The sequence below is a fragment of the Phragmites australis genome, chromosome 11, assembly GCF_958298935.1.
Source record: "Phragmites australis chromosome 11, lpPhrAust1.1, whole genome shotgun sequence".
Taxonomy (NCBI): Eukaryota; Viridiplantae; Streptophyta; class Magnoliopsida; order Poales; family Poaceae; genus Phragmites; species Phragmites australis.
In genome coordinates this window covers 836,569-848,843 of record NC_084931.1, presented here as the reverse complement: position 1 = coordinate 848,843, position 12,275 = coordinate 836,569, and the positions used below count along the sequence as shown (strand labels likewise).

The 12,275-nt window shown below is 43.9% G+C and overlaps 2 protein-coding genes across 5 annotated transcripts; both read right to left on the bottom strand.

Annotated features, from left to right (window-relative positions):
• LOC133884921 (UDP-galactose/UDP-glucose transporter 5-like) lies at positions 1 to 4,133 on the bottom strand. 3 transcript variants are annotated; one of them, XM_062324521.1, is made up of 11 exons: positions 3,859 to 4,130; positions 3,432 to 3,545; positions 3,263 to 3,355; positions 3,109 to 3,174; positions 2,677 to 2,774; positions 2,127 to 2,213; positions 1,381 to 1,493; positions 1,086 to 1,174; positions 664 to 750; positions 510 to 578; positions 1 to 419 (listed from the first exon to the last, which is right to left on the bottom strand). In XM_062324521.1, exons 1-11 carry the CDS (start codon positions 3,994 to 3,996, stop codon positions 306 to 308), a joined length of 1,068 nt encoding a protein of 355 aa, XP_062180505.1. In that variant the 5' UTR covers positions 3,997 to 4,130; the 3' UTR covers positions 1 to 305. The 3 variants fall into 3 exon arrangements, 2 of the variants coding, with proteins under 2 accessions (XP_062180505.1, XP_062180506.1); XM_062324522.1 differs by having other exon boundaries at positions 2,127 to 2,206; positions 2,676 to 2,774; positions 3,859 to 4,128; XR_009903180.1 differs by lacking the exon at positions 1 to 419 and having other exon boundaries at positions 526 to 578; positions 931 to 1,174; positions 3,859 to 4,133.
• A 5,285-nt stretch (positions 4,134 to 9,418) lies between these two features.
• Positions 9,419 to 12,037, bottom strand: LOC133885952 (uncharacterized). Of its 2 annotated transcripts, none has more exons than XM_062325729.1 (2): positions 11,826 to 12,037; positions 9,419 to 10,874 (listed from the first exon to the last, which is right to left on the bottom strand). In XM_062325729.1, the coding sequence occupies exons 1-2, from the start codon at positions 11,928 to 11,930 to the stop codon at positions 10,164 to 10,166; spliced, it is 816 nt and encodes a 271-aa protein (XP_062181713.1). In that variant the 5' UTR covers positions 11,931 to 12,037; the 3' UTR covers positions 9,419 to 10,163. The 2 variants fall into 2 exon arrangements, with proteins under 2 accessions (XP_062181713.1, XP_062181715.1); XM_062325731.1 differs by lacking the exon at positions 11,826 to 12,037 and adding an exon at positions 11,247 to 11,809.
• Between the last annotated feature and the right edge of the window lie 238 nt (positions 12,038 to 12,275).

Below are 12,275 nucleotides of genomic sequence, written 5' to 3'. Positions count from 1 at the left end.
TACATCTCAAGCTGTATTGGCTTTTATTGATACAGTGTACATCAGGTTTCATTGTTTGTTATAAGCAACTGGTGTGATACAGTGTAGTAAACAGAGAATGGCCGGAGCTACAAAATTGGCAGCCGAACTCACTTAACACAGGCTGGGCTGCCTGAAAAATTGGTCTTTGGATGCTAACCTAACACTAAGACCTTCAGTTCTGGAATCTATCTGTTGAGTTCACTCGTCATGATGTCATTAATCTCCGACATGAAGACGTTCCGGTACATCAGGGCAAAGAACAAGATTTTTCCTATGTTATTTGGTCAACTGTTGTTAGCAGAACTTGGGCTTGAACCGTGTGACGGGCTTGTAGCCGCTGGCCTCTGGGGTTTACTTCTCAAGAAGCTTTTTGTGTACAGGGCTCCGAATACAATGGCCTGGTAGTACATGATTGATGTTATTAATAATTGAAATGAAAAGAGGAAATTCTGTAAGATGACTGATGAGACAAGGGGTACATGACTTACTGCGCCAACCCACTGCATCCAGCTGAGAGGATGTACAAACCAGACGCAGGACAGCAATATACTCACCAACTACAACGAAATATGGACAAGATTGTTAGGAAAAGGTTAAATTATAGGAATGCAAGAATATAACACTGATAAGACCAATATCCACCTGTCTAGTTGTCATTATGGTAGCAAATGTGAGAGCCCCAAATGTTCGAATGGTGTAGGATATGAAGAACTGACTTGCTGTTGCAACCTGGAACAGCATGGAATTTAATATCACAGCAAAGGGATAATTTGCATCCATTATTCAAACAGTTATAGTGTAGCTTTGCTTCGAGGGCATGGGAGAGGCAAGTTACAAAAGTTGACATAGTCCAAAGTTTTTTTCTCCCCTAGATTTCATTTCCTGCCAGACTGGATATTCCACAATTACCTATCGTCATTTTATTTCATCTCCGTCCGTCATACTGGCTGCAGCAACTTATATCCATCATGCTTAAGTAGGTGTGCTCTACAGTGTCCACTGATTCATTTGGAAACAAGGAGCAAGCAACATTGCACTTTAAAAGATAAAAAATTAAGTCTTACGCTGGATAGGATTACGACATCAGAGAAGCAATCTGGATGACGAAACATAAAGTCTACAGCTGGAATCAGATGATTCTGGAGAATAAGTCCTGTAAAAAGGACAAAGTAAAAGAGAAATAAAACCATGGTCTATATATTGATGTAGTGTAGCAAAACATTGGTATAATCAATGGAAGCAATGAAGTACAGAATAGCTGCCCAGCTTTCACCATATTTAGTTCCGGAAGTCAAACTTTAACGGCTGTGCAGGACACAGTCAAACGACAGGACATTAAACATGTGTGTAAGCAATTACCGGTTAAACTTAGAAGACAAGAGCACATTGTCGTGTAGAATATCTGGTTGTGTATTTCCATGTCATACCCTTTAAAGAGTTTATCTTGGAACGTGCTTGTGAACCCATCAAATCTGTACATCCGGAAAACAACAAGGATGTAAGTTCAAATTAGATAGCAACCTGAGTCAAAGCTAACTGAAAGAAAGTAACAAACACAACAGTGAATTTCATCAGTAAATAGTACACTTGTAGTAATACAATAAAGTAGACAACTCTCCTGTCGAGGAAGCCACGCACCCGGGCTTGAACCCGGGTGCTCGCAGCAGGTACCTCCCTGAGAAATCTGGTTTCAGTGTGATCCTGGCCAGCCAAGGTTCGGTCCTCCCTTACCCAAAATAAATCAAAGCCCGGGGAACGTCTCTTTCCCATGGTCAAGAAAAAAAGTAGACAACTCACAATTGGGGAAATTTCAAGATTACCTTAATTTTGGCTTGTTTGAGGTTTAACTTAGTACTTTTCCTATGTATCCAGTGTGTCTAACAAACAAAGCATAGCTCTAGCATCCCAACATTATGTAATACATCTTGAAGACAACAAAGTAATATCATGATGGCAAATAAAAACAGATTTCCAGGTCAAATAGGGCAGAGAAATCGTAAAGCTTCACAAAACTGAGCTTTTACATTACAGGACCTCATGAGTTCAAATATTATAGCATATTTTCTTTAGCGTGGAAATAAGTAGCAGACAAGCAGAAATTGTACCCAAGATAACCAAGCATGAGTGAAACACCCCAAACAGTGCTTTCTCTGCCTTTATTGAATGGACTGACATCCATCGAAGCCTGTATCCATGAAGGCCAAAAGGGGGGGAAATCAGTTCAGGAAATAATACCAATAGCTCAACATTCTAAACAATATACAAGTGCCATTATGAATATATAGGTTTAGTCGTCAAATATGATAGATGCATTGGCTAGTTAGCCCCAGAAGTGATTAGTTGATTATCAACAGTTTCCATAAGCCCCAGAAGTGACTAGTTGGTTATTAACAGTTCCCATAAGCTTGTGCCAAAACGTGTTAATTAATATAATTTATTGGGGGTAGATCAAGACCACCATCTCCATCCTGCTATCAGATGATAGATGCATGTGTCCTACATCTGTGCACTTTGTGATGCAATGCAGCAATGATAGTAATTGAAATTTCTCTATTCAATGCATTTTCTATAGCAGTGGACAATTCACCCTGAATGTATCATTTGATGCTCAACAATATAGGTGAGAGAATTGGACACATGAATTGTCACCTTACCGGGTATAGAATGAACAAAGAGCAACCCAGAGTTACAATGACTGCAAAGAAGTAATCTTTTCCACCGTACTTCTTTCTCATTATTATTGTGCCCCAAATCTACCAAGCAATAAAGGAGAAGATAATATTTGTAAGAAGGCACAATCATGATTATTCAGAAAATAACATCAAAAAATGTAATATATATAGATCACTGATACCCTCAGATTCATGAATTCATCTTTCACAATAATTCTCACATGCATCTTATTAAACATTACGTGTTTATATCTTTCAGATCTGATCCATGCATATTATTTCCACTTCAATTGGGATCATACCAGAGTGCATAAAGCATACTTGGAAGGCGCTCATGCTTCTCTTACAGACCAGAACATAGTTAAGATGTAAGAAAAGACGGTTAGATCACTGGTTGCTGTATAGCAGAGGTTACCATGACAGGTATCATCTTCGCACATTTGGCAAGCGTTTGGACAGGGAAACTCACATACTTGAGTGCCTGAAACAATCATGTCACATATTCAGTAAAGAAGTAACACAAATCAACACCAATGGAACTAGAAATAAAGGAACGAAACCAATATAACCTCATACTGGCAAGTTGTGGTAAGTATATTTGATACAGAGATAACACAATAATTGTGGATTGGAGCAACAGGGTCCAAGGATTTCTTACTTGCCTGCACAAACACACAGAATTTAACAGTCTGGCAGATTCAGACAGTTCAAGCTGCAATCTCAGTCAAAGATATGTACCAGTAACACCAGTGCAGACACCATTGATGTAGTGATACGGTTGCAGAATACAAGAAAAAGGGAGTATCTAAAGAACTCCTTCTCGGCTCCATAGGGAACTCTCATGATTTTTTCCTACATAACATTGAAATCAAAACCCAGCATTCGAATTTTGTGCATCAAGCGGCAAGCCAGCAGCGATGGAAGCGGAGGGAAGGAGGACCAAACAAAATCCGACCGAGCGCAAGTCCTGCCCGTGAATCTCGCCGGAGGGGGGGCGGGGGAGGCAGAGGAGCGAAGGCGGCAGACCAACAGTGATCCCCCCCCCCCCCCCCACACACACACACTATGGACGCGCTTGGCTATCTCTCGGTGGGGAAATTTTGGCAGGAATAATAATCGGAGTGGAGAAAATAGAAATGGGGAGATGGGGAGAGAAGGGGCACACCTGGAGGACGCCGTAGACGAGGAGGGTGCTCATGATGCCGAGGACGGAGAGGCCGCACCTGGCCGCCCAGCGGCGGCGGTCCTCCTTGTCCTTATCCCTCCCCGCCACCGCCACCGTCACAGCCACCGCGTCCGCCATGCCCCTCGCCTCCGTACCACTTTCTCCGTACCACTAAACTAAACCGAAACCGAAACGGCAACGGCGGGCGGTGGCGACGCCGGGTCGGGATAGGTGGGTGCGGCCCGCGTGGCGGTGAGAGAGAAGGGGAGATGAAAACGGAGCCAATTGATTTTTTCCACTTAAAAAAGTAGTCTTACTTATTTATCACTCTAACTCATATTTATTAATTTAGATGGCTCTATATTTTATTGATATGAGTTGTATCATAATTAAAAAGTTAATTTTTTCAGTGGTAAATAATCAATTTATTTGGGGGCAGTAGTCAGTGGTTGGCTAGCTCGACTCCACTTCCAGCGTGAAAAGCGTGCAAGCGACAGAGGTGTGTGCTTCAGTGCGCATGCGTCAGCTGTGTTCATTTCACATCACATGCAGAAACTTATCAGCAAGGGTGGTGTATGAAATCCTCTTCATTTCACCATGATCAGAAACAAGATTACCGGATCAGAAGCAAGCAGGATCAACTGGTTGTAGGGCAAATTAACCATAGAGCAATTCTTGCAGACACATTGAGCAAGATCAGTCGGTAACCAACCAACTGAGCACACAAATACATCTCTTTAGTGAATACATGCAGCAGTAGCGGATTCAGTCCAAAAATATATGTAGAACGGAGTCGTCCGATCTACCGTAAATCAGTGTCGCTAGAGGTAAAAAAACACAATGCAGAGAGATCAACGTAGAGATCTCACTGCCAGAAAGATAGAACGGTCGTCCTATCTTACCGTATTGGTCGGTCCACATATGCATTCAGAGTCCTAGAACCAATCAATTTCACATGAAAACTTGCAAGCCATCATGTTATTGCAATGTTCTCAAATATGCAAATCCAAGAATAGATTTCACACTTGCAGAATTAATTCACCATTTCAAGGGAAAACTCATTTCGATCCGAACGATTAATCCATTTACAGAACCAGTGCAAGAACGTTCCAAGAAAGTCTCTAGTCAAGAACCCAATAAATTGGAATGGACACATTTTGCGAATTGGGCAAAATATTGAACGGCAGATTAATCATACGCACACATTCGGTAACACATCAGTTGAGCAAACAAATATACTTCTTTAACGCATACAGTTCGGGCACGCAAAGGCAATTCTCTTGCGTTAGATCATCTCCAACAGCTACCTTAAATTAAACACTATTACAGTATCCCCTATCACTATTAAGCCATCTACAGTGATTTGTGGGGGTACTGTTTCACGACTGTACGCTACAGTGGTGCTACAGTACTGTGGAGAGAGAAATTGGACCTGCAAATTTGCGGAGCTATTGCAACGCCGTAACACTGTAGCGCGGCTGTAGCAGTACTGTAGTACACTGCTCACAGAGACTGTCAGTGGGCCCGGAGGAAGAAAACAATGCATGTACTGTAGCAGTACTGTTCGCAGAGGCTGACAGCGGGTCCGGAGAGAGAAAAAGATGAGTAGAATGTAGAAAATAGTGTATCTGCTGGAGATAAAAAAAATAAAGGATACTGTAATAGTGATAGGGGATGCTGTAATAGTGTTTTAGAGGATGAAAATTTAAGGTAGCCGCTGGAGATGGTCTTACAGCATCTCTTATTTTCTACTGTAGCAGCACTGTAGTACTGGATGGAGGATCTGTTGGAGATAAATTCCCAGTGCTTAAGTACACCGCAAAACACTGTAGCACGAGAAAAGTGAGATTTAAGGACTCTCTTAGAGATGGCCTTACAGACACATTGCGCAAGATCAATTGGTAACCAAAAAATTGGGCAAGCAAAGACTCATATGTTTAGTACATACAGGGGTACTATGTTCGAGCATGCTAACAAGCAAGTGTGTAACACCTCGCTTACCACCGTAAGCCCATAATGCACTCAAATCTACCTACGGATCCACCGAATAAGAAAATTTTGGTAACACCTCTCCTAAAAATAAGTATAGTAAAAACAAATAAACACAAGCAATTATATATTATCGGTGTATTAAATAAAGAGGTATCCTGACTAAACGGACTCCGCAGGAGACCTAGCAACTAGAGGAGTATACTACACAAGGTCTGATCGGCCGGACGACCAGGATGCGGCTATGGCGACCAGTCTAACACCTGCACGATCAGTCTCCTTACACCATTGCATATACCCGCGATTATTCCCACTAGTCGCAGGGCCAGATTTGACGCAACTTGTCCAGAACACTTTTTCTGATAAACCACTCAAGTGTTTTCTTTCGCTAAGTGCCTGCATTAGTGGACGAAGTCATAGACGGCGCAGTTGTGTATTGTCCTGTCCCGAGCATTAAATGTTGCAGGATAGGACTTTGTTGACCAGCACGGTGGCGTACGATGGATAGGACGTTGTTAACAGCCTGACTAGGCAAGTGGACGGGATCGGCGGAGAAAGTCAATGTCCCGTAACATAGCATTAAATGCTGCGGGATAGAACTTTGCTAGCCAGCATAGTGGCACACGACGGATGGGACGCCATCAACAGCTCGACCAGGCAAGTGGATGGAGTCGGCGCGAAAGGACCTTATCCCATAGCATTAATTGTTGCGGGGCGGAACTTTGGAGGCCATCACGGCGGCGCATGGCATAAGTTGCATGGGACCCTCAGAGCAAGTGGGCATATCTGGTCCTTTGTAATGATAATTTGTGATAGATATTAGGATGAGCAGATGTCTTCTGTTTGGACCCATATGTAAGTTTTCCTCCTCCTGCCATATATAAGGGGACGAGGAGGAGGATGGAAAGGGGTGAAGACATCCTCGGTAATTCAACTGAGATCCTTCATAACATATACAGGACATAGGAGCTATTATCCTCCGGGAGACCCAAACCTGTATAACTTCTTGTGTTCCCTAGTTCTTCGAACACACACACATCCGATTCTTAAGACACTATTCATGTGCCCATTTTCCACGAAATTATTGTCAGTGATTTACTCCTGACATATATAAACTAACATAATCCAACATCCTGGCAAATAAGGAACATTCCTCTAACATAAATGTACTAGCTGTCGTCTAGAGGGGGTGAATAGACATTTTCTGAAAAATAAAACTTCGTAGCGGATTAACAGAATCTGGATACTCCGGGTTCAATCCGGAACTTCCGGGTTCCAGAAGTTTCGAGTTCAACCTGGATAACCTAATTAGAACACCAAATTGAAAACTAAGAACACCTAAGCAAGTATAGTTTGTTCTAAACGTTACCACAGGTTTTAAAGATTTTCTAGAGGTTTTTCCACCAAATACCTGCAGCCACAAACTCACAAACATATAGATCGGGGTAAATCACCCAAAATACCAACTAAAACATGTATAAACTCGAGAAAGGAAAAGAGACACGAATTTATTTTTCAAAGTTCGGATCCAACGATCCTACATCTCTGTTGATGTGCTTACAAAGAGTCAGGCCTATTTCAACCCTATTTCTCACCAAGCGACCACGAAGATCGAGTTTAAGCTTACTCAAGTGTTCCTTTTCACTTGCGGGGGCAAGGATGACCTTCACAAACTTCTCTGGGCACTCCACAAGCTTAGCTGCTATCCGAGTGGCGTCTAATCGTTTAGGAGCTTCAAGCTCCAAGAGTAACGAACGTGAATCGACGGTTTGATAATGAATGCTCAAGACTTGAATTTGGCTCACTTGCCCTCAATATCTTACTCTCACACCCAACTCTCAAAGCCTTATAAGAATTAAAGCACTAAAGAAGTGAAAAGAGCTATTGAAGGGCTATTAATGCTTTTATCTCAAGGTAGTTTAACAACATATGAAAGGAGGGGGTGTAAGGGTGTTTATACCCTTTCCCCAAAAGCTAGTTGTTACAGACTTTCCTGGTCTAACCTGGATACTCCAGGTTCAACCCGAAACCTCTTGGTTGGCACTTGAATGCGTAATCGAGAACTCCTGAGCAAAACTCAACTTAGAGGGTCTGGATGAAAAATCAGAACCCGGAACATCCGGATCAACCTATAACCTCTAGGTAAAACATTTAGACATTAACCGAGCATCTTTGCTCGGAGCAAAGTCTGGAAACTCTGGCAACCCGAAACATCCAGATCAACCCAGAGCATCCGAGTTAGCTTAAAAACTAAAACCGAGCACCCTTACCGGAGCTAAACTGGGAAACTCCGGTAACCTGGAGTATCCAGGTCAGTCCAAAACATTTGGATACAGACATATACTTATAACTTGGTTAATAGTTGCGGGTTACCAATTGAAAGGCCAATGGAGTTATGAAAGTATCTGATCATCAGGAGCAACAGCTTCCTGCATTCTACTCATTTTGTGCTCACAGTAGCAGCATGCGCTTGTTAATGTTGTCTTGGCGTGATTGTTCTTCAGTTGTTGCAGGCTTGCAGCTCATTGGTCATTGCAGTAGTGACTCTGTACTGGTTACTGCTGAAAGTATCTTTTAGTGGCGATATGGTGCCTTGTAAGTAGATCCTTTTATTTTCGTATCATCGCTTTTTATTTGCAAAGGCTCGTCAGCTCATGATCTATGTACTTACACAGACGAATTATGATTGCCTCTATAATGAAATGGAAGATTTTTCATGTTTCAGGGAAGCAAAAAGTTCTCGAGCTTGCTGTATGCATGTATGCAGTGCACTTCCAGGTATTTTGTGAATGAGCTGGGTTCTTTCTCGCTTCCTTGTCTGTGATCCATGTGAAGTTATCAGTATTCTTGTCATGCTGTCAATTTTGGGTTGAAAATATCGATCTATACTCGCTAAAGTTTACTTGCATTTGCTTATGATGAGTAGGAAGCAAGAACCTCCTTCAATCTGCACATGTGAGACCTAGCAGGCTACCAAGATTAAGAACTAGTTTGTCGTCCATAAGACAGAAGTTAGGGGGCTCTCTCTTGCACACTAAAAAAGAATTGGCATAGTCAAGAAGGGTTCCTTGGAGGGAGTTCTTAGTGTTGAAAAGGTGTTGGGATAAGCATGCATTTAGCCGCTCAACGCATCCTAAATTCGGCGCCAGTTCGTCACCCATGTTCTGCTCATTACATAGGTATATTAAAGAGATGGGAACAAGTCTCGTGTCTGGGGACGAACATTAGCATAGGATTAATATTTGTTTTTTTCTGCTTACAATATTCTTTGTTAATGGAACACTTAAACCAAACTTTGGCACCTACTGTGACGTGCTAGTATATTGCTGAATGCTGATGAACAAACCATAAGTTTCAGTATGAGTTTACTTCTAGCTCTGAAAATAAAAGGTTGTGCAAACTGTTCAGTTTTTAACCTACAATAGCTTTATCTGTCTCATTTTTAGATAACTGAAAAGGCATTCCGGCCTCTGCATCACGGGATGCCGGTAGCAAAGCTTTATCTGTCTCAAATCAGCATGCATTGTTACTTTGAAAAAACATTGGACGAATTGAAAGTTCCATATCAATCTGAAAATTTTGAGACTCAAAGAAAGTATATATTTATATATAGAGAACATACCAAGAACAAGCTCTCTACTGAAGGATAAATTGTGACTCCAGCAGTGCAGCCAAGCCAGGGGCTGCGGACATGAAAGTCGATTGAACCAAAATCCTCACCACAAAGCAAGAAAATGTTGGCTCTAATACCATGTCAAGCTATGAACAGCCTCACTAAGACACTCACAAGCCCAACATGGAAAGAAAAAAAAAAGAAACATAAGAACTGTGAAGCCCTGCTTGCTATTCACATCATATTATCTGAACAGCCTCACTAAGACACTCGCAAGCCCAAAATGGAAAAAAAAAAAAGAAGGAAAAGAAAATAAAAACTGTAAAGCCCTGCTTACTATTCACATCACATTATCATAGGCACGGAAGTTTCTCTAACGTAACTGCAGAATAACGTCATCGCTGACACACGGGACTCACCGAGAGTTGGCACATATGCCAACTACCACACAAGACTTATTGAGAGTTAGCCTATGTGTCAGCGGCTACGTCACGGTATAGTTACGTCAGATAATTTCCTTCATAGAAACCTGATCATCACCCTATTTATACTTCTAGTAAGCTCTATGACTCCCATAACACTACTATGCAGTTAGCAGCTAACCACCCTGATATGAAATGTTTCACTCATCAACGGATAATGGTGATTCCCCTGTCGCTGACAAGTGGGACCGCCTGTCAGCGACTGGGCCGGAGCGCCTTTGTCAGTGCAGCCTCTGCCGCTTGGCTATGAAGCCCGGAGAGCAGTTTGCGGCGGCCATGGGCGTCAGCGGCGGCATCGACATCGCCGCCATCGGCCGCTTCATGCAGGCGTTGCCATTGCCGTAGCCCACAACAGCCGCCGCGTTGGCGCCACCAGCCAGGGGCGCGCCGACGTATCCGGCACGGGCGCCGAGGGGCAACGTGTCAGGGGCGTGCACCGTCGGCGGGTTGCGCCACCTCGGGAGCTGCCCGGCGACAAGCAGGTTCTGCAGCAGGGGCCCCGCCTCCATGACGGCCGCCAGAAGCCTCCCCTTTTGTGGCAGAGGCCTCTTGCTAGCGAGCATATCGAGCACGGCGTCGGCGCTGGCGCCGGGTTGACACTGCCTGGCGGGGGGAGGGGGAGGCGTGGTCGGGCTGAGCTTGCAGCGCTTGTCGGCGGAGGTGACGGGGTCGAAGAAGGGGTCGACGGGGGATGACACGAGGCTGCAGTCGGAGTCGGTGACGCTGGACGTGACGAGCGGCGCCGGCGCAGCAGGGGTGGCGGCGAGGAGGAGGTGCTGCAACTGGTCGCGCGCGTCGTCGCGCTCCTTGGCTACCAGGCGGACGAGGTCGGCGAGCTTGCCGATGCTCTGCTCCTTCTTCTTGAGCTCCTCCTTGGCCGCTTCCAGCTCCAGCGTCGTCGCCACCAGGCTCTGCTTCAGCTCCGCCACGCTCTGCTCCATCAACCATGCAAAATATTGTTACTTTCTTTCACTCTCTTGGGCAAGATTCAAGAATCGGTTCTTGTTAAAAAAATTGAAGTATCATCAAAATTAAAATGGATGGGATTTAGTGAATACTAGAGCTAGTAATTTGGTGAAATTCAATGCAAGCATGAAACAGAAGTGGTTGCGAAACACAAGGTGATGGTTGGACAGGACATGGGTGCATGATCTAGAGAGCAAATGATTTTGATTCCTCCAAATGATTGCATCATACAACCACTACTCGAGTCAGTTGGGACTTGGGAGCCCATGCTCCAAAAACAAAACCTTTTTCTAAGAAAAATACTCACAGCAGAAAGAAAAAAAGAAAAGATCTCTCACAGGGACAAAAGGCAAGACAGCACCATCGTTGTTGAACAGCATCTCTCTACAGTACCAAACTTTTTCGTTGAAAAGAAATGTGAACCAAACCGGACCAAACCAAACTGTGAAGTAGTAAACCAAAAGAGGAGAAGTTTAAAGAAACTAGACACGTCTACTTAAAGCTAATTTTCCACGAGCATCAGCCGAACATGCAAGACCATGAAAGAGAGAGAGAGAGATTAGGGAGGGAGGAAGGAGAAGAAGAGAAGAATTCCACTACGTTTGAGCAAGTGTCAAGACATCTCGAACCCCAAAAGCCCTCCCTATTCGCTGCCTGCCTAACCCCCTTGACCACGGTAATGAACACGTGGACACGCATGGATAGACCCCTGCAATCCTCCAAACAGCAGACACGACAAATTAAGGGACCTGACCAGCCATTGCTGCTGCCATGGCCAAGACATGCAGCAGCAAGAACACTTGTAGAACCACAGCGTTTTCATTTTCTGAGGAAAAGTAGTAGAATCACAGTACTAGCAGGAAGATGCGAAACCAAATTGTGCTTTCTTGACGAAGCGATCGGGTTGGGAGGTTTACCTCTTGGTGGGGCTGCTGCAGATCGTCCTGCATGGACCAGAGGGAGGAGAAGAGCGCCGCGTCCGTGCCGTCCCCAAAGAAGAGAGGGAGGGGATCCATTGCCATTCTCTCTCTCTCTCTCTCTCTCTCTCTCTCTCTCTCTCTCTCTCTCTCTCTCTCTGCTTTTGGGTCGAGGGGGAAGCTCTCAGGGGGAGAGAGAAATATATATAGGAAGGAGGAGAGTGTTTGGTTTTTTGGAAAGGAGATCGATAAATAATAAGGTTATATGGAAAAAGTCCGGGGGAGGGGTGGAAATTAGGGATTAATTATATGGAATGTGCATTCGCCAATGATCTGTTGCCACCCAAATGGAAAACCAATTGCGTTTCAACCACTTTCGTGTCTCTTGGTCTATGCTTAGAGAAATTCTTTGCTTTATTTATTTATTTTTGTTTGCGAAGGAGGTTCATT